This window comes from Carassius auratus, unplaced genomic scaffold, assembly GCF_003368295.1.
Source record: "Carassius auratus strain Wakin unplaced genomic scaffold, ASM336829v1 scaf_tig00042449, whole genome shotgun sequence".
Classification (NCBI taxonomy): domain Eukaryota; kingdom Metazoa; phylum Chordata; class Actinopteri; order Cypriniformes; family Cyprinidae; genus Carassius; species Carassius auratus.
Genome location: NW_020526718.1, coordinates 1 through 22,249, shown reverse-complemented (window position 1 = coordinate 22,249; position 22,249 = coordinate 1). Strand labels below are relative to the sequence as shown.

The following is a 22,249-nucleotide window of genomic DNA, read 5'->3' as shown; positions in this document are numbered from 1 at the left end:
CTCCATTCAAATCTCTGTCAATAAGAAAATATGAAATCTTTGCATTTTGTCCCCAGTCATGTCGATTGCTTTAACAGTCAGAATAGTTGTAGATGAGAGGGTTATTTTCAGCTATAAAGGCATTATATGATTCCTGCTCAACTGAGGTGCGTGATCATTCACATCAAGATATCTTTAGGTGCAAAATATCTTTACTTGAAAGAGGTGGGTTTCCCCCATCTATAGCAGTTATAGTAGTGATATATTGTATACTCTGCTATTGTTCCCTGTCTAGTTCTGAGTCTGTCACCAGGTTTAATAATTAGTTAACGAGGATACGATTTTAAATGGAGAATTTAAATCAATCGAACATGTAATCTTACTGTTGTCACCTGAATCCAGATCCTGAACATTTATCATTGCTATAACAGTTCCAGGTGCTGCGTCTTCAGATACTGAACTGGAAAAAGACATTATTGTAATTTTAGGCGTGTTATCATTTACGTCAATAACGTCAATAATTATCTCACTCGAGTCAGTCAAACCTCCGTGATCTTTAGTTTTGACATTGATTTTAAACTGCTTGTGTTTTTCATAATCTATATCACCCATGACTTTAACCTCCCCAGAATCCGCATCGATGGAGAACAAAGCTTTCACCGTAGATGACGCGTGCTCAAAATAGTACTGAATGCCGTGACTAGACTCGTCAGCATCCGTAGCACTGACTTTCGTCTACGATTGTGCCTTTAGGAGCATTTCAACAACTGATGTTTTATAAGACGATTGAGTAAACACAGCGGGAGCATTGTCATTGACATCTAGAACAATGATATTAATCTGCACAGTTGCGGACCTTTGTGGTTTTCACCATCAAAAGCCGTAAGAATCAGATTATGGCGCTGCTTAATTTCTCTATCAAGAGGAGAATGAAGAACCATCTTGACGTTTTTACTACCGTCATCACCATTCTGGACATTAAGCTTAAAATGATCGGTGGGTTGAAGAGTATATTTCTGTAGCGTGTTCACTCCCACGTCTGGCTGATCTATCGCGCTCTCTAATGGAAATCGCGCACCTAAAACCGCCAGTTCGCTGATTTCTTGGTCAATTCTAGTTTTCGGAAAAACCGGACTGTTGTCATTTATGTCCAGTATATCAACAGTAACTCGATAAAAGCTCCATTGGGATTTTCTAAAATGACATCAAAACTCACACTACAGGCAGATGTGTCTCCGCATAGATCTTCTCTGTCTATTTTGTTTTAACAACCAGATGCCCATTCTCCTTGTCGAGACCAATGTACTCACTGCTGTCCGTCCGTGTGAAAACACGAGCTTTTCCTGAAATCAGTCCTCTTCGGCTCAAGCCCGAGATCTGAGGCAATATTTCCAAACAAACGAGCCCACTGGCATTTCCTCAGATATAGAATAACGAATCTGACCGTCACGCGAGGGGAAATAAAGCAAACGCACACGCTGTATAGAAAAATAACGACCCATAATGCCAGCCTTTCCTCCCGACTCCATTTTTGAAAAAACAAAGACTGCGCAGAAGAATTCAAAGCAAAATGTGCAATGAATTATATGGTTCCAACAAATTGCGTCTTCGTGTGGATTAAAGAAAACAACGGAGGTGAACGTTATTTGGATATCTGTTATGTAGCACCCCAAGTTTAGCAGTTTATGATGTGTGAGATTATGCCATTGCTTTGGGTTTTGTTAAGGGAGGATAAAAAAATACACTTGCTTAATATGTTGAACAGCGGCACTTAGAGCCCAAACAGAGTACTACGGAATGTTCACTTCATGAAAAAAAAAGAAAAGAAAAAAAAAAAGAAAAAGAAAAAAGAAAAAGAAAAAGAAAGAAAAAAATATCAAGTACTCAAATTTTAAAAAGAGCAAAAAAAAAAAAAAAAAAAAAAAAAAAAAAAAAAAAAAAACATATATGAGGTTTATGCATTCTGATAACATGCCACAGCTTAAAGTGAAAGTGACACGACACACAGCCAAGTGTGGTGACCCATACTTGTTCATGCTCTGCATTTAACCCATCCAAAATGCACACACACCGTGAACACACACCCGGAGCAGTGGGCAGCCATTTATGCTGCGGCACCTGGGGAGCAGTTGGGGGTTCGGTGCTTTGCTCAGGGACACCTCAGTAAATAGTACTGAAGGTGGGAGAGAGAGAGCACTGTACATTCACTCCCCTCCACCTACGATTCCTGGCTGGCGCAAGACTCAAACTTGCAACCTTTTGGATTAGGAATCTGAATCTCTAACCATTAGGCCACGGCTTCGCCCAAAGATCAAAAGATCAAAGTGTGAGAAGGCAAAGAGAATGCTTCATAAATCTGAGAACCTCAAACAGGGGTACTGTTGTAGTACAGGGTTGTAACACTGTTAGTTTAACTATATATATATATATATATATATATGTATGTATGTATATATATATATATATATATATTTATATATATATATATATATATATATATATATGTATGTATATATATATATATATATATATATATATATATATATATATATATATATATATATGGGGGGGGGAAGCATTAAAAGAAAAAAAAAAGTAATGTCTCAAAATATTTTCTTTTAAGTTCCACAAAAGTAAGTCATATAAATTTGGAAACTACATTAGGGTAAGTAGCCTAGATAATAACATAATTTCCATTTCTAAAGTGAACTATCCCCTTTAATTATATACAGGGGTGAATTTGCTATCATACAAGACCTTCATCTTCCTGAGGTGAGAGCTGCATTTGTAAATTGTGTTAAAAATCTGAAGAATTTACAGAACATAACTAATTCAACCGATTTTCATGTCTAATTTTATATATAATATCTCTTAAAAATATTCAACTAAAATTTAAATTAATAAAAAGAAATACATTTCCAGTGTACTTCTACTAGACTTACAAAGACTGCCACAAAACGACACAGTGTAGCCCTTCATTAAACAACTGTGAGAGTGAGCAACGCACTGTGTGTGTTATTTATTTTTATTCTGTGGTATGCATTTGTTCAATTTTGTTTTTTCCAATTATGGCCAGTTTTTTAGGGAAAGAAAGACATTTCAAAACGGCTTTAAGCTGTAGTCAAAAAAGCTGTGAAAATTACATAAACGTTTGAGTTATAAACATTAAAGCAAAAAGTATTACAATACGCTCTTATTAAATGAAGCCTGATGAGATGATATTAAAATATCAGTCAAGGTCTCACCTCTAAAGTCAGATCATCAACCTCCTGTTCCTTCTTTTCTCTCTGAACTGTTCCCATACGACTCTGGCTCACCAGTGTGTTCTGACTGTAGGGCCTGACAAACTTCATGTCACTCATCCTTGAATCAGTGGTTCCACACATTTTCATAATTATACACATGCTGTAATGTGCCGTCTGTGTTAGACTGGAGGATAATATGGAATTACAGGAAGATTTGCCCCAGATTTATAAAATAGCTTGTTCTGCCTCCATCTGTAGATTTTCACTGAAATGATTGATATAACTGAAACCATAAAGAGCAGGGAGACCACTGCGAGAGCCAAGATTAAATAAAAAGTCAAAGTGTCGTCATACTGTTTTCATGTGTAAAGTCTGTGGAACTCTGACAGCACTTCAGGAAAGCTGTCAGCCACCAGCCACGTTTAATGGAGACCACAGCTGAGCGAGACGGCTGTCCGTTATCTTCCACAACAACAGTCAGTTTTTGTTTGACAGCATCTTTTATCAGTCACTTGTCGCACAGTTCTTTATTTCTCCATTCTGTAATCCCACTTCAAACAGCGCTCTGTCTGTAGCTTTCTGTAGTTTATAGGAGAGCCAGGCATTCTGTCCAGAGTCCACATCACAGCCACCACTTTAAGTGACCAGATATCCAACATCTGCAGCACGAGGCACAATCTCAGCCACCACAGAAGCACCGGTCTGTACTGGATACAGAACCTGAGGAGCGTATCATTCTGATCTTGGATTATAATGGTTTACAGTCACGTTGTTTGATAAAGGGGGTGAGCCCCCATCTTGTGCTTTGACTTGCATTTGAAAGATTTCAGTTGTATCGTAATCAAATGATTTCTCTGAGTATATCAACTCACTCTCTGAATTTATAGAGATGTATGATCCCAGAGGTGCTCCATTCAAATCTCTGTCAATAAGAAAATATGAAATCTTTGCATTTTGTCCCCAGTCCATGTCGATTGCTTTAACAGTCAGAATAGTTGTAGATGGAGGGTTATTTTCAGCTATAAAGGCATTATATGATTCCTGCTCAAACTGAGGTGCGTGATCATTCACATCAGATATCTTTAAGTGCAAAATATCTTTACTTGAAAGAGGTGGGTTTTCCCCCATCTATAGCAGTTATAGTGATATTATACTCTGCTATTTGTTCCCTGTCTAGTTCTGAGTCTGTCACCAGGTTGTAATAATTAGTTAACGAGGATACGATTTTAAATGGAGAATTTAAATCAATTGAACATGTAATCTTACTGTTGTCACCTGAATCCAGATCCTGAACATTTATCATTGCTATAACAGTTCCAGGTGCTGCGTCTTCAGATACTGAACTGGAAAAAGACATTATTGTAATTTTTGGTGCGTTGTCATTTACGTCAATAACGTCAATAATTATCTCACTCGAGTCAGTCAAACCTCCGTGATCTGAAGCTTTGACTTTGACTGTAAACTGTTTATGCTTTTCATAATCTATATCACCTATGACTTTTACCTCCCCAGAATCCGCATCAATGGAGAACAAAGCTTTCACCGTAGATGTAACATGCTCAAAATGATATTGAATGCCGTGACTAGACTCATCAGCATCGGTCGCACTGACTTTAGTCACGATTGTAGTTTTAGGAGCATTTTCAACAACTGATGTTTTATAAGACGACTGGGTAAAAACGGGAGCGTTGTCATTGACATCTTGGACAACTATATTAATCTGCACAGTTGCGGACCTTTGTGGTTTTCCACCATCTAAAGCGGTCAGAATCAGATTATGGCGCTGCTTAATTTCTCTATCAAGAGGAGAATGAAGAACCATCTCGACGTTTTTGTTACCACCAGCGCCATTCTGGACATTAAGCTTAAAATGATCGGTGGGTTGAAGAGTATATTTCTGTAGCGTGTTCACTCCCACGTCTGGATCTATTGCGCTCTCTAATGGAAATCGCGCACCTAAAACCGCCAGTTCGCTGATTTTTTGCTCGATTTTTAGATTTTGGAAAGACGGGGCTGTTGTCATTTATGTCCAGTATATCAACAGTAACTCGATAAAGCTCCATCGGATTCTCAAAAATGACATCAAAACTCACACTGCATGCAGATATCTCTCTGCATAGATCTTCTCTGTCTATTTTGTTTTTAACAACCAGATGCCCATTCTCCTTGTCGAGACCAATGTACTCACTGCTGTCCGTAGTGAAAACACGAGCTTTTCCTGAAATCAGTCTCTTCGGCTCAAGCCCCAGGTCCGAGACAATATTTCCAACAAACGAGCCCACTGGCATTTCCTCAGGTATAGAATAACGAATCTGACCGGTCACGCGAGGGGGAAATAAAGCAAACGCACACGCTGTATAGAAAAATAACGACCCATAATGCCAGCCTTTACCTCCCGACTCCATTTTTGATCAACAAAGACAGAGCAAAAGCATTCAAAAAAGCAAAATATGCGATGAAATATTCCCAGCAAATTTCGTCTTCGTTCGTGTTTAAGAACCTGGAGATGAATCTGATGGTGGTCTGTTATGTAGTATATCTGAATGATGCCATAGCTTTGGGTTTCGTTATAGGGAGGGCTAAAAGCACACACCAGAAAGACAATATAGGTTAAACAGCGGCACTTAGAGCCCAAATAAAGCACTACATAATAGTCATTTAATGAGAGAAAAAATACAAAGGATTAAGAAAAAAAAAAAATCTGGTTTTCTGGTTATGATTTAATTTGTGATCAAATAAATGCATATTATATAACAAAATGTATATAACGTGATCCAGCACAATTTAACATTTATATAACAATAAAAAATACTATTTTAAAATATTCACCTTAAAATATTTTAAGTATCATGTATGAGCAAAGATGCAAACTGAGCAAACTTATGCTAGCATGCTTCACAGAATTAACTGTACTTTCACACATTATCTTAAATTTTTAGATGACATGTTTTTATTTATTACTTCATATTTTAAAACTAAAGAAAGAACATTTTGTGAAATATTTTGATTTAAATGTGGGTAGCACTTTATTTTACAGTCCTGTTCCCCATAAACATACTATGTACTTATTATAGTAATTACAATAACTATGTAATAACTAGGTACTTTCCCTGAACCTAGCCCTAAACCTATCCCTACCCCATGTAGTTACCTTGTATTACCTGAAGTTTCTTAGATAAATACACTGTAAGTACACTATAAGTACGTGTAAGTACACATACTGTAAAATAAAGAATAAAAAGAATAAAATAATAATAATTTAGTGCAACCTAAATGTGTTTCTATGTTGTAAATTCTAGTTGTTTTGGTGTTTTGTTTTATAAAGCATTTGCTTTTTCAATTGTGACAAGTGTATAGATATGTTTTGGATCCTCTGTATGAGCCAACATTTTATACAATTGTGAGAGTAACTAACAGACACATGCAAACTTCCTGATCTGTTTTTTTTTTTTTTTTTTTTTTTTTTTTTGTAACCTTATGATTTATATATTAATGCAAATATTTTCTTATTTTCTTTTTCATGAAATGCTGGGTGGGTGAGGAGGGTGACCTCTTTAAACTGTATAGGATAATAGTGAGTACATACATGATATCAAGGTCTGAATCACACATTATAGAAGGTCAAACAAGGTCTCACCTCTAAAGTCAGGTCATCAACCTCCTGTTCCTTCTTTTCTCTCTGAACTGTTCCCATACGACTCTGGCTCACCAGTGTGTTCTGACTGTAGGGCCTGACAAACTTCATGTCACTCATCCTTGAATCAGTGGTTCCACACATTTCATAATTATACACATGCTGTAATGTGCCGTCTGGGTAGACTGGAGGATAATATGGAATTACAGGAAGATTTGCCCCAGATTTATAAAATAGCTTGTTCTGCCTCCATCTGTAGATTTTTACTGAAATGATTGATATAACTGAGACCATAAAGAGCAGGGAGACCACTGCGAGAGCCAAGATTAAATAAAAAGTCAAAGTGTCGTCGTACTGTTTTTCATGCGTAAAGTCTGTGAACTCTGACAGCACTTCAGGAAAGCTGTCAGCCACAGCCACGTTAATGGAGACCACAGCTGAGCGAGAGGGCTGTCCGTTATCTTCCACAACAACAGTCAGTTTTTGTTTGACAGCATCTTTATCAGTCACTTGTCGCACAGTTCTTATTTCTCCATTCTGTAAACCCACTTCAAACAGCGCTCTGTCTGTAGCTTTCTGTAGTTTATAGGAGAGCCAGGCATTCTGTCCAGAGTCCACATCAACAGCCACCACTTTAGTGACCAGATATCCAACATCTGCAGCACGAGGCACAATCTCAGCCACCACAGAAGCACCGGTCTGTACTGGATACAGAACCTGAGGAGCGTTGTCATTCTGATCTTGGATTATAATGTTTACAGTCACGTTACTGCTGAGCGGAGGAGAGCCTCCATCTTGTGCTTTTACCCGGAAGTGGAAATCTTTCAACTGTTCATAGTCAAAAGAGCGAACAGCTGTAATCAGTCCGCTGTCGGGATGAATTGACACATATGATGAGACAGAGACTCCATTAACAGTGCTGTCTTCTAGAATATAAGAAACACGGGCATTCTGGTTCCAATCAGCATCACTGGCTTTAACGGTAAATATAGAGAGACCAGGTGTGTTATTCTCCAGGACACAGGCCTCATAGTGACTTTTCTCAAAGACAGGAGCATTGTCATTCACATCTGAAATTTGTAAAGACAGAGAGGCATTGCTGGAGAGCGCAGGCACTCCCTGATCAGAGCATGTGACACTGATATTGTATGCAGCATCTCTCTCTCTGTCCAGTTGCTGCTCTATACGCAGGCTGATGAAATTACTGGATGATGATATAAGAGCAAATGGAATATTGTCATTTATCATGCAATGAATCTGGCCATTCACACCTGAGTCTGCATCATCTACTTTCATCATAGCAACAACTGTACCAGGAGTGGAGTCCTCAGACACAGAGTTTGACATAGAGAGTAAGCTTATCACTGGTTTGTTATCATTAATGTCCAACACATTAATAATCAGCTTACATGAATCAGAAAGGCCCCCTAGATCTTTAGCCTGGACATCAAGCTCATAATGATTTGCTTTTTCAAAGTCAACAAGCCCATTTAAAGTTACCTCGCCACTATGCTGGTCAAAAATAAACAGGTTTTCCCCTGTTTCATCAGTGCTTGCAATGTTGTACGTCACATGACCATTAGATCCCTCGTCTGCATCAGTGGCACTGACTGTGGTCAGTTTAGTCCCTTTTGGAGCATTTTCAGTTAAAATGGCTTTATATACCTTCTGCGTAAACACAGGAGCATTATCATTAACATCTAATACAGTAACATGTATTTGAACAGTTCCAGATAACTGCGGATCGCCGCCATCAAAAGCGGTTAACAATAACGTAAGCACACCTTTCTTTTCTCTATCAAGTGATCTCTGCAAAACCATCTCAACGTTTTTATCTCCGCTTTCTTTGCTGTGCAGTTCAATCATAAAATTGTCAGTTGGTTTAAGAGAATAGCTTTGGAGACCATTAATTCCTACATCCGCATCCATAGCTCTTTCTAACATGAATCTTGCGCCTGTTACAGCCGATTCGCTAATTTCAAACTCAATTCGCCTTTTCTGGAAAGTGGGTGGATTATCGTTTATATCCATAATTTCAACCGTAATCGTGTATAATTCCATGGGGTTTTCCAAAATCATCTGAAGATGCAAAGCGCATGGGGTCGTTTTTGCACAAAGAGACTCGCGATCCATTTTCTCTTTGATGAAGAGCAAACCAGTGTCTTTAATGAGACCAATATATTCAGTACTGTCGCCTGTATATATTCGTGCTTTTCCTGACCTCAACCGTTGTAAATCCAAGCCCAAATCCTGCGCGATATTCCCCACAATTGAGCCTTTAGACATTTCTTCTGGAATGGAGTAACTGACTTGTCCTCTTGCCGAATGAAGCAGGACGACGGAAAACAATACCGAATACCACATCACGACACAATGTATTTCCTCCCTCGATATCACCGACATACCACAGTGAAATAAAAGGGTTCCCACCATCGAAGATTCGTCTTGTAATGGGGAAATAGTAAAGTCAGAATGATTTAATTACACTAAGTACAAAATGTCACTTTTTCTCAAGACACTTGACAATAATGAGCGATCTGAAAGCGTTTCCTTCTGTCCTTTCTCTCTGAATATGGGATGATGGAGCAGGGTTTAAAATACACACATACAAAGTGCTACGTTGACAAACAGCGGCCCTGTGAGTCTAAACCGAGCACTACAAATAAAATCACAGCTCATAAAATAAAACAGCTCACAAAAAAAAGAAGAAGAAAAAAAGGTAGAACTTTTTAAATCGAAAAACAGTAAAGATAGTAAAAAATAAAGACTAATCATAATAATGCTATTTTAAAAAATCTAGTTACTCTTAATAAATGGAAAGAAATAATTTTAGGCCGTTTGCTAAGTGCACTGTCCATATGTCACTGTCCAATATGTGGTGCTGAAGGTAATCTAAATTGGTATTTTACCATGACGATTACAAATAGAGATCGTGTCAAATTCTTTTTATTTATTTTTATTTTTTAATTATTATTGTCTACTCATTTTATTGAAAATTTTGATTTTGTTTATTTTGTACTTTATAAAGCATTGTTCTTACCGATGTCAAACTCTCACTTTCCAAACCGTTATTTTTCTTCATTGCGCGATGCATCGTCTCAGTGAAACTCGGATCCACCATTAAAGCATTCTGTCCACCCAGTGTAAAAAACTTACAGTCACTCTTCCTCGAGTCAGTCGTCATGCACACTTCATAATTATAACCGTGCGGCAGAGTTCCGGTGACTCCTGTGTCAGCGTAATGCGGTGGATAGTACGGTATAACAGGCAGATTGGACTGATATAAGAAGCGCGATTGCCTCCATCTGTAGATCTTTACTGATATTATGACAACCACGCATGTGATAAATAAGAAAGAAACAGCGGCCAGTGCGAGAACTAAATAAAATGTCAGGTTCCCGTCGTACTGTTTTTCATGCGTAAAGTCTGTGAACTCTGACAGCACTTCAAGAAAGCTGTCAGCCACAGCCACGTTAATGGAGACCACAGCTGAGCGAGAGGGCTGTCCATTATCTTCCACAACAACAGTCAGTTTTTGTTTTACAGCATCTTGATCAGTTACTTGTCGCACAGTTCTTATTTCTCCATTCTGTAAACCCACTTCAAACAGCGCTCTGTCTGTAGCTTTCTGTAGTTTATAGGAGAGCCAGGAATTCTGTCCAGAGTCCACATCAACAGCCACCACTTTAGTGACCAGATATCCAACATCTGCAGCACGAGGCACAATCTCAGCCACCACAGAAGCACTGGTCTGTACTGGATACAGAATCTGAGGAGCGTTATCATTCTGATCTTGAACAATTATTTTCACTGTCACGTTACTGCTGAGCGGAGGAGAGCCTCCATCTTGCGCTTTTACCCGGAAGTGGAAATCTTTGAGTTGTTCATAGTCGAAAGAGCGCACAGCTGTAATCAGTCCGCTGTCAGGATGAATTGACACATATGATGAGACAGAGACTCCATTAACAGTGCTGTCTTCTAGAATATAAGAAACACGGGCATTCTGGTTCAAATCAGCATCACTGGCTTTAATTGTAAATATAGAGAGACCAGGTGTGTTATTCTCCAGCACACATGCCTCATAGTGACTTTTCTCAAAGATAGGAGCATTGTCATTCACATCTGATATTTGCACACGGAGAGAGACACTGCTGGAGAGCGCTGGCACTCCCTCATCAGTACATATTACACTGATATTGTACTGAGCTTCTCTCTCTCTGTCCAATTCCTGTTCTGTTTGCAAGCTGAAGAAATTGCTAGATGGAGAAGTAATACAAAAGGGAATGTCTTCATTTAAGACGCACTGAACCTGACCATTTACACCTGAATCAAAATCATCAACATTTAGGACTGAAACAACAGTACCAGACTTTGATCCCTCAGATATTGAATGGGAACTAGACACAATATTAATACTAGGCGAGTTGTCATTAATGTCAAGAACATCGACAATGACTTTACATGCATTAGACAGTCCTCCTTGATCTTTTGCCTGGATATTAATTTCATAATGACTCACCTTTTCATAGTCAACCTGACCATTTAAAATTAGTTCACCACTCTTTTCATTGATTAAGAATATTTCAGCCACATTTTTCTCCACTGTGTCAGATATGTAGTACGTCACTACACTGTTGGATCCTTCGTCTGCATCAGACGCGCTCACCACTGTTAATATCGTACCTTTCGGTGCGTTTTCTGATATTGTGGTTTTATATACCTTTTGCATAAAAACAGGAGCATTATCATTAATATCTAACACAGTGATGTGTATCTGAACGGTTCCAGAGAGCACAGGATTACCTCCATCAAACGCTTCTAACAACAAAGTAAATGAGCTTTGCGTTTCTCTATCAAGTGGCCTTTGTAAAATCATCTCGACGTTTTTACTACCATCTGCCTGATTGTGCAGTTCAAGTCTAAATTTATCAGTCGGTTTCAGCGAGTAGCTCTGTAGAGCATTTGTTCCTACATCTGGATCGAGAGCTCTGCCGAGCATAAAACCAGCACCCGCAGCCGCCGATTCGCTGATCTCAAACCTAAATTCATTTCTCTGGAAACTAGGAGCGTTATCATTGATATCCGTGATTTCTATTGTAATCGTGTAGAATTCCATCGGGTTGTCCAAAATCATTTGAAGATGCACCGCACATGGAGTCGTTTTTGCACAAAGAGACTCGCGGTCCATTTTCTCTCTTATAAGCAGGGATCCAGTGTTTCTGTTCAGTTCAATGTATTCCGTACTGTCTCTTGAATAAATTCTCGCTTTTCCTGACTTTAATCGTTGTAAATCCAAGCCCAAATCCTGCGCAATGTTTCCCACCATCGACCCTTTTTCCATTTCTTCAGGAATCGAGTAACTGACTTGTCCTCGCGCTATGTGAACCAGAAGAGTCAAAAACAGCACCGAGCGTATTATCATTGCATCAGGCATTGTCTTAATCGCACCGAAGATCGATTAAGAAACAACAATTTATCAGTATATCCTTTAAGCCAATACAAAGAAAAAAAAAATTGTATTGACTTGAATTATGGATGTACTCGACAACGTTTTTTCTAAATATATGATGTGAATCTGTGCAAGAAAATAATATCTGAGACGGTAGCTTTTCTTTCTCTCTGATATTATGTGATGCTGGGGGTGGATCTGTAAAATACACAGTTTCTCCTCCATTTGTCGACGAACAGCGGCCCTCTGAGTGTAAATCATGAATTACAAAGCAGAATTATATATTTATGCTTAAGGAGAATTTTAGCAACGGCATGTACTGTTTTCTAGGCCTATTTATCTCGAATTTAAAACAAGTCATCTGAATTCCCCGATGATAAAATAAATTAATATGTTGGAACCAGAACGGCAAACGTGAAGAATAAACCTGAAGGCATTTTAGCAAAAATATAATACTTCAAATCAAAGAACATAATGAAGATGACAGTGCTCTGTTTGAGAAAACTTCACATGAGGCGCTGTTCAACAAAAGTGGTGCTGAAAGGTGTCAAAATGCCTCTACATTGTACAAAAATAATTCCGTATTTCCCAATAATTCACGTACTTCTTTATATTTACCTGCTTATTTATTTCAAGCAGCCTACAACGAAATATTGCTCTTAACCCAATGCAATCTTACTGTGACGCACTGGTCTACCAATAACGCCATCTCGACTACATAGAACTAGAAGAGGAAAAAAGAAGTGAATCATCTGAGTCTTACAACACATGAAACAATTTGCAAGAACAAACTGTGTGACCGTCATGTACACTTAAGAGTTTAATTTCCTTTTCGAACAAATATATAATCTTTACAGGCACCAATGCCGAGCTTTATAGTTCTCTGATTAATTGTATGATACGATTCTTAATAACGCGAACCAACACTAATAAGCAACATAGGGAAAACAGTGTGACTTCTGCAAAAGTTCAAGATGCATGTATTAAAATGAAGAAAGAAAGTTATAGCCTATAGGCTTATTCACAACCTAAAACAAGACGTGAACACGTAATAGTTCAGTTCTTCAAGCCCATTTATTGACTTCAGCAGCCATATTAATTGTCTCTTCCGTAAATTATACGGAAAAAAATAATAATAATGATAATACGTCTAACATGACCTTTCTTACCGATTCTGCAGAGCTGACATCGTCGATGGAACTTTTTTTCTTGATCGTGCGCTGCATCGTCTCAGCAAAACTCGGGTCCACTACTAAGATATTCTTCCCACCCAGTGTAGAAAACTTACAGTCACTCTTCCTCGAGTCAGTCGTCATGCACACTTCATAATTATAACCGTGCGGCAGAGTTCCGGTGACTCCTGTGTCTGCGTAATGCGGTGGATAGTACGGTATAACAGGCAGATTGGACTGATATAAGAAGCGCGATTGCCTCCATCTGTAGACCTTTACTGATATTATCACAACCACACATGTGATAAATAAAAAAGAAACAGCAGCCAGTGCGAGAACTAAATAAAAGGTCAAGTTATCGTCATACTGTTTTCCATGCGTAAAGTCTGTGAACTCTGACAGCACTTCAGGAAAGCTGTCAGCCACAGCCACGTTAATGGAGACCACAGCTGAGCGAGAGGGCTGTCCGTTATCTTCCACAACAACAGTCAGTTTTTGTTTGACAGCATCTTTATCAGTCACTTGTCGCACAGTTCTTATTTCTCCATTCTGTAAACCCACTTCAAACAGCGCTCTGTCTGTAGCTTTCTGTAGTTTATAGGAGAGCCAGGCATTCTGTCCAGAGTCCACATCAACAGCCACCACTTTAGTGACCAGATATCCAACATCTGCAGCACGAGGCACAATCTCAGCCACCACAGAAGCACTGGTCTGTACTGGATACAGAACTTGAGGAGCGTTGTCATTCTGATCTTGAACAATTATTTTCACTGTCACGTTACTGCTGAGTGGAGGAGAGCCTCCATCTTGTGCTTTTACCTGAAAGTGGAAATCTTTGAGTTGTTCATAGTCGAAAGAGCGCACAGCTGTAATCAGTCCGCTGTCAGGATGAATTGACACATACGATGAGACAGAGACTCCATTAACAGTGCTGTCTTCTAGAATATAAGAAACACGGGCATTCTGGTTCCAATCAGCATCACTGGCTTTAATTGTAAATATAGAGAGACCAGGTGTGTTATTCTCCAGCACACATGCCTCATAGTTACTTTTCTCAAAGATAGGAGCATTGTCATTTACATCTGATATTTGCACATGGAGAGAGACACTGCTGGAGAGCGCTGGCACTCCCTCATCAGTACATATTACACTGATATTGTAATCAGCTTCTCTCTCTCTGTCCAATTCCTGTTCTGTTTGCAAACTGAAGAAGCTACTAGACTGAGATGTTATGGCAAAAGGAATATTCTCTATTATGACACACTGAACCTGACCATTTACACCTGAATCAAGATCATCAACATTTAGCATTGCAACAATAGTACCAGTCTTACAGCCTTCAGGTATGGAATGGGAATTAGACAGAATTTGAATACTAGGCGAATTATCATTAATGTCAAGAACATCGATAATGACTTTGCATGTGTTAGATAGTCCTCCTTGATCTTTTGCCTGAATATTAAATTCATAATGGCTCACCTTTTCATAGTCAATCTGACCGTTTAATATTAGTTCACCAGTTTGTTCTTTAACAAGAAACATGTCGAACACATTTTTCTCCACTGTGTCAGATATGTAGTACGTCACTACACTGTTGGAACCTTCGTCTGCATCAGACGCGCTCACCACTGTTAATATCGTACCTTTCGGTGCGTTTTCTGATATTGTGGTTTTATATACCTTTTGCATAAAAACAGGAGCATTATCATTATTATCTAACACAGTGATGTGTATCTGTACAGTGCCAGAGAGCACAGGATTGCCTCCATCAAACGCTTCTAACAACAAAGTAAATGAGTTTTGCGTTTCTCTATCAAGTGGCCTTTGTAAAATCATCTCGACGTTTTTACTACCATCTGCCTGACTGTGCAATTCAAGCCGGAATTGATCACTCGGTTTCAGCGAGTAGCTCTGTAGAGCATTTGTTCCTACATCTGGATCGAAAGCTCTGCCAAGCATAAAACCAGCACCCGCAGCCGCCGATTCGCTGATCTCAAATCTGATGTCCTTTTTCTGGAAACTGGGAGCGTTGTCATTTATATCCATGATTTCTATTGTAATCGTGTATAATTCCATCGGGTTTTCTAAAATCATTTGAAGATGCACCGCGCACGGAGTTGTTTTTGCACAAAGAGATTCGCGATCCATTTTCTCTCTGATAAGCAGCAATCCACTGTTTCTGTTCAGCTCGATGTATTCCGTGCTGTCTCTGGTAAATATTCGCGCTTTTCCTGACTTTAATCGTTGTAAATCCAAGCCCAAATCCTGAGCAATATTTCCTACAGTCGATCCTTTTGACATTTCTTCTGGGATGGAGTAACTGACCTGTCCTCGTGCAGTTTGAATCAGAAGAATCAAAAACATCACAGAATGCCGTGCCATTGCATCAGTGCCAGGCATTGTCTCAACTGCACAGACGCTTCAAAAATACAACAATCAGTCCGTATCCTCTAAATACGTGGTATTCCAAATGTAGACATTAAGTCCATACACGACGATGAGCGATGAATAGAAGTGTAGTGTATGAAAATAATGTAATGTGACCGCCGTATTGTCTTTTCTCCGTGAAACTGTGTTAAACTAGGAAAGGGTCTGTGAAATAAACGGAATCGCCGCTGTGTGTCGATGAACAGCGGCCCTCTGAGTGTAAGTAAGGAAATGCATGCCACTGTTGTACATACAGACACTGTATGTGAAACACTGCAAATAAAACCAATTATTAGTATATGTTAACTATCATATCTGTTTTCCAGGATAATTTCGTGATTGACAAAAAAGACTAATAGTCAGGTTTTATGTGAAAATAATCACTCATGGAATAAGTAATTTCGTAGGTGACTATTATATTTATAAGCCCATAACCCTCCTTAGTAGTAGACGTTCATCCAGCTAGGCGCTGTTCAGCACAAGTGGTGCTGAACGGTTTCAATGTGCCATTGTGTTTTTATGATTATTTAATGATAATTGTAATTCTTTCGAATGATTCTCTTTAACAACTGTTAACCTGCATCAAAAATATCACAATGTTGTTTATAATTTTTTCCCCCTATGTTTAAGGCAATGCATAATATTTAGGTATTTGTTCACAACCAAGTCATTCCAAAGAATGAGTACATAGAAAAAGACACACTCTATCCTGGCATACATTTAGGTAGGAATAAGAACACAATTCCATAATTTAACATGAATAAAATGTGTGATCATACACAGTAAAAAAAATAAAAAAAATAAATAAAAAAAAAAATAAGAAATCTTAAAAAAAAACAAAAAGGTAAATGACTGGTAGCAAAGAAAAAAAAAAAAAATAATAAATAAATAAATAAAAACCCTTAATATTAATGTTAAATACCTTAATTGAAATAAAGTAAATATATATATATATATATATATATATATATATATGATATTTTACGGTTTTTGTTTGTCAGCCTAGCTGCCAGTCACAATTTTTATATATTTATTTATTTTTTAACGGGACTTTTTTTTTAACAGCGTAGTTAAACTCTGTCTAATCTGATGTTTCAGAAAGTTAAGGCTTTATATGATAAGTACAGTCATTCATACTCGAGTCAGTTGCCATGCACACCAAAACAATTATAAACGAGTTTTCCAGTCCCTCTTCAAATGAACATATAGCTATAACAGCACCCATGGCAACTGTGCAACCTTCTAGTCTACTGTTCGATACAGTCCCAGATTACTGAATCCAGCAGTAAGCAAAAGTCAAAGTCGTGACATTTGCCAAGTATAGTTGCCCATAGTCGGAATTGATGCTCTGCATTTAACCCATCCAAGTGCACACACACAGCAGTGAGAAGTGAACACACCATGAACACACAGCGGGAGCAGTGTGTGCAACACATCAAGTAATAAACACAAAGAAATATGCTTCCAACATATGGAAACTTTTGGTGAAATATTATAATGAGGGACACCACCACAGTCTTGAGTCAATCTATAGCTTGCTTGGTTGTTTATTTATTCATTTATTTATTTAACTAACTTGTTGCAAATCCATATTAATTTTAACTATAGCTTTTTTTTCACATTTTAACTTCTGCTAATATCCCAATTGTATAAAGTTTAGGAATGCATCTTTTATTGATTTGTTTGTTTGTTTGTTATAGTTGCTGTTGTTTTAATATACACCACAGGGGAAAAAACAAGTATATGCATCTATGCTGAGTATGTTATAAATATAACAAGTATTAGTTAATATTGTATATAAAGCTGAATAATATTAACATTTAGACTCCAGATAATTTCAGAGTCCTTACAAGTGTTTTTATACATTTGTGTGTTAAATAGTCAACATGATAGGTGCTACGATACCTTATTCATTTAAAAGTAAATAAAGAATAATTGTTTCCAAAACTTTCTTTACCGGATCTGTTGACTGGAGATCGTCGATAGAACTATTTTTCTTGATTGTGTGACTCATAGTTTCAAGCGAAACTCGGGTCCACCATTAAGACATTCTTCCCACCCAGTGTAGAAAACATGCAGTCACTCTTCCTCGAGTCAGTTGTCATACACACTTCATAATTATACCTGTGCGGCAGAGTTCCAGTGACTCCTGTGTCTGCGTAATGCGGTGGATAGTATGGAATAATAGGCAGTTTAGACTGTAATAAGAAGCGAGATTGCCTCCATCTGTAGACCTTAACTGATATTATGACAACCACGCATGTGATAAATAAGAAAGAAACAGCAGCCAGTGCGAGAACTAAATAAAAGTCAGATTCTCGTCATAGTGTTTTTCATGCGTAAAGCCTGTGAACTCTGACAGCACTTCAGGAAAGCTGTCAGCCACAGCCACGTTAATGGAGACCACAGCTGAGCGAGAGGGCTGTCCGTTATCTTCCACAACAACAGTCAGTTTTTGTTTGACAGCATCTTTATCAGTCACTTGTCGCACAGTTTCTTATTTCTCCATTCTGTAAACCCACTTCAAACAGCGCTCTGTCTGTAGCTTTCTGTAGTTTATAGGAGAGCCAGGAATTCTGTCCAGAGTCCACATCAACAGCCACCACTTTAGTGACCAGATATCCAACATCTGCAGCACGAGGCACAATCTCAGCCACCACAGAAGCACCGGTCTGTACTGGATACAGAACCTGAGGAGCGTTATCATTCTGATCTTGAACAATTATTTTCACTGTCACGTTACTGCTGAGCGGAGGAGAGCCTCCATCTTGTGCTTTTACCTGAAAGTGGAAATCTTTGAGTTGTTCATAGTCGAAAGAGCGCACAGCTGTAATCAGTCCGCTGTCAGGATGAATTGACACATACGATGAGACAGAGACTCCATTAACAGTGCTGTCTTCTAGAATATAAGAAACACGGGCATTCTGGTTCCAATCAGCATCACTGGCTTTAATTGTAAATATAGAGAGACCAGGTGTGTTATTCTCCAGCACACATGCCTCATAGTGACTTTTCTCAAAGATAGGAGCATTGTCATTCACATCTGATATTTGCACACGGAGAGAGACACTGCTGGAGAGCGCTGGTACTCCCTCATCAGTACATATTACACTGATATTGTACTGAGCTTCTCTCTCTCTATCCAGTTCCTGCTCTGTTTGCAAGCTAAAGAAACTGCTGGAAGACGCAATAGCAAATGGAATATTATCATTAATGTAGCAGTGAACCTGGCCATTCAACCCAGAGTCAAGATCATTTACATTTAGCATTGCAACAACAGTGCTAGGTCTAGACTCCTCTGATATTGAGTTTGACATAGAAACAATGCTTATTGCTGGTTTGTTATCGTTTATATCAGTGAGATCAATTATAACTTTACATGAATCAGACAGTCCTCCTTGGTCACGTGCTTGCATGTTAAGTTGATAACGACTTGCCTTTTCAAAAGTCAGCTGAGCCTTTTAAGATTATTTTCCCGCTTCGTCCATCAACCATGAATAAATCATTTACATCTCCAGTGCTTGACATGTAGTAAGTTATAATTGCATTCGAGCCTTCATCAGCATCAGAAGCGCTGACGGACGTGATAACAGTGTTTTTAGGTGTATTTTCAGGAAGAGAGCCTTTGTACACTCTTTGATTGAACACAGGAGGATTGTCATTAATATCTAGCACAGTTACAGTTTATTCGCACAGTGCTGGTCAGCTGAGGCTCACCTCCATCTACTGCCGTTAACAACAAGGACAACTGCTCTTTGTTTCACGGTCTAGAGCCTTTTGCAGCACCATCTCCGTGTTTCTGTCGCCATCCGTTTGACTTTGAAAACTTAATGCAAAATGATCTGTCGGTTTCAGTAAATAACTCAATTGACTGTTAGATCCGACATCCAGATCGATCGCATTTTCCAACATGAATCTGGCTCCGACTATAGCAGACTCGCTTATTTCAAATGTAATCTCACCTTTAGGAAAACTCGGATCATTATCATTTATGTGATTTCCACTGTGACATCATACCATCCATTGGATCTTCCAAAATCAGCTGAAGGTGTAAAGCACATGGAGTCGTTTTAGGCACAAAGAGCCTCGCGGTCTATTTTCTCCTCAGTGAGAAAGTATGCCCTTCTCTTTATTCAGTCCGAACGAATTTGTTATTGTCTCAGCAAATATGCGCGCCTTCCCTGACTTTCAGTCTTTTAAATCCAAACCCAACCTTGGGAAATATTTCCAACGATCGACCCTTTTGGTATTTCTTCTGGAATGGAATAGCTGATCTGCCCTCTGCACCGAGTATCGAAACAGGATCATTAAACCGCTGCAGCGTGCCACATTACAAGACTGGCCATGTTCCCGATCCTTCTTTAGACCCTTTAAGATCAGACGGGATTTATTACAAAATAAGGATGTTACACGTAAAACCCCAGCCCCGACAAGAAACTTAAATAAGATCAGGATATATATCTGCAGTACATCCAACAAAGTAATTGTTTCGAGACATCAGGCTTTATTATGCTGTTCTCTGACATCACCGGATTTTGTGGATAGGTCTGACATATGGACTGCGTTGTGTTGTGTTGATCAACAGCGGCCCTACGAGCCTTAACTAAGAATTGCAATAGTTTGTTTCGAACTTATCAGAGCAGGACGCAAATGATCTGTCAAACTAAAAGTTCGGTAAACCTTGCAAAAAATCTTAACTAGGTGCCTCTTATAAATAAAATAAAATAAAATAAAAAATAAAAACATCAATATCTTTTAATTCGCAATGAATTACTAGTATATTATTAGTTAAATAAATTGTAAGTCAATTTGAAAATGCTACAAAGTGTGTGTGTGTGTGTGTATAATGTTTTGAAGTAATAAACAACGTAAAACAAATAAATAAATAATAAGCATTGAAAAGTGAAGTTGGGATTTTACTGAACTACAAAGTAGGTAAAAAAAAAAGAAAAAAAAAAAAAAAAAAAAAGGAAATTGGCTGTCGCTGTCCGGTGTGGTGCTGAAATGTTTGTTGCAGTATCACAGAATTACCACAAAAGTAGAAATATAATAATAATAATAATAATAATAATAATTATAGTAATAGTAGTAGTATTATTAGTATTAAAGTATGCCACGAAATACATAATCACAGAACCCAGAGACTACAAGCAATTTTGAAGAAAAATATATAATGTGTCGTCTTACCAATTGTGAAAGACCGTTTTCTTCCGTCATTGCGCGCTGCATCGTCTCAGTGAAACGTGAATCCACCATTAAAAACATTCTGTCCACCGAGTGTAGAAAACTTACAGTCACTTTTCCTCGAGTCAGTCGTCATGCACACTTCATAATTATAACCGTGCGCAGAGTTCCGGTGACTCCTGTGTCTGTGTAATGCGGTGGATAGTATGGAATAACAGGCAGATTGGACTGATATAAGAAGCGCGATTGCCTCCATCTGTAGACCTTTACTGATATTATCACAACCACACATGTGATAAATAAAAAAGAAACAGCAGCCAGTGCGAGAACTAAATAAATGGTCAAGTTATCGTCATACTGTTTTCCATGCGTAAAGTCTGTGAACTCTGACAGCACTTCAGGAAAGCTGTCAGCCACAGCCACGTTAATGGAGACCACAGCTGAGCGAGAGGGCTGTCCGTTATCTTCCACAACAAACAGTCAGTTTTTGTTTTGACAGTATCTTTATCAGTCACTTGTCGCACAGTTCTTATTTCTCTCCATTCTGTAATCCCACTTCAAACAGTGCTCTGTCTGTAGCTTTCTGTAGTTTATAGGAGAGCCAGGAATTCTGTCCAGAGTCCACATCAACAGCCACCACTTTAGTGACCAGATATCCAACATCTGCAGCACGAGGCACAATCTCAGCCACCACAGAAGCACCGTCTGTACTGGATACAGATCTGAGGAGCGTTGTCATTCTGATCTTGGATTATAATTTCCAAAGTCACATTAGTGCTGAGGGGCGGAGAGCCTCCGTCTTGCGCTTTCACACAAACACGAACATTTTTCATTTGCTCGTAGTCAAAAACGCTCAGCGCGTGAACCACTCCACTTTCAGCATTTACTGATATAAAAGAGGAAACAGGGGATCCTCCCACTGTAGTCTCATCTAGAAGATATGAAATACGAGCGTTCTGGTTCCAGTCATGATCTTGAGCACTCAGAGTAAATATGGACAAACCAGGTTGATTGTTTTCATTAACATATGTAGTGTAAAACACTCTTTTGTAAACCTGGAGGATTGTCATTAACATCTGATACTTTAAGATTTAAAGTTTTCTGACTAGAAAGCGCAGGAGATCCTGAATCTGTAGCTGTGATAGTGATATTATATTCT

At 38.5% G+C, this 22,249-nt stretch overlaps 3 protein-coding genes and 4 pseudogenes across 3 annotated transcripts; all 7 read right to left on the bottom strand.

The window, feature by feature from the left end:
• Positions 1-7: 7 nt before the first annotated feature.
• LOC113085847 (protocadherin gamma-A11-like) lies at positions 8-1,508 on the bottom strand (annotated as a pseudogene).
• Positions 1,509-3,057: 1,549 nt separating this feature from the next.
• On the bottom strand, positions 3,058-5,747 carry LOC113085843 (protocadherin gamma-A5-like; annotated as a pseudogene).
• Positions 5,748-6,828: 1,081 nt separating this feature from the next.
• LOC113085846 (protocadherin gamma-A11-like) lies at positions 6,829-9,443 on the bottom strand. The gene has a single exon (XM_026255278.1). It carries the CDS (start codon positions 9,289-9,291, stop codon positions 6,829-6,831), a length of 2,463 nt encoding a protein of 820 aa, XP_026111063.1. The 5' UTR covers positions 9,292-9,443.
• A 257-nt stretch (positions 9,444-9,700) lies between these two features.
• On the bottom strand, positions 9,701-12,798 carry LOC113085842 (protocadherin gamma-A11-like). The gene has a single exon (XM_026255275.1). The coding sequence runs from the start codon at positions 12,290-12,292 to the stop codon at positions 9,845-9,847; it is 2,448 nt and encodes an 815-aa protein (XP_026111060.1). The 5' UTR covers positions 12,293-12,798; the 3' UTR covers positions 9,701-9,844.
• Positions 12,799-13,021: 223 nt separating this feature from the next.
• On the bottom strand, positions 13,022-15,900 carry LOC113085845 (protocadherin gamma-A11-like). Its single transcript, XM_026255277.1, has 2 exons — positions 13,463-15,900; positions 13,022-13,031 (listed from the first exon to the last, which is right to left on the bottom strand). The coding sequence occupies exons 1-2, from the start codon at positions 15,877-15,879 to the stop codon at positions 13,022-13,024; spliced, it is 2,427 nt and encodes an 808-aa protein (XP_026111062.1). The 5' UTR covers positions 15,880-15,900.
• A 2,024-nt stretch (positions 15,901-17,924) lies between these two features.
• On the bottom strand, positions 17,925-21,123 carry LOC113085844 (protocadherin gamma-A11-like; annotated as a pseudogene).
• Positions 21,124-21,139: 16 nt separating this feature from the next.
• Positions 21,140-22,242, bottom strand: LOC113085841 (protocadherin gamma-A4-like; annotated as a pseudogene).
• Between the last annotated feature and the right edge of the window lie 7 nt (positions 22,243-22,249).

Bases quoted from the DNA above. Each gene is read 5' to 3' on its own strand.
- LOC113085846 (XM_026255278.1), bottom strand. From the start codon at position 9,291: ATGGTGGGAACCCTTTTATTTCACTGTGGTATGTCGGTGATATCGAGG.
- LOC113085842 (XM_026255275.1), bottom strand. From the start codon at position 12,292: ATGCCTGATGCAATGATAATACGCTCGGTGCTGTTTTTGACTCTTCTG.
- LOC113085845 (XM_026255277.1), bottom strand. From the start codon at position 15,879: ATGCCTGGCACTGATGCAATGGCACGGCATTCTGTGATGTTTTTGATT.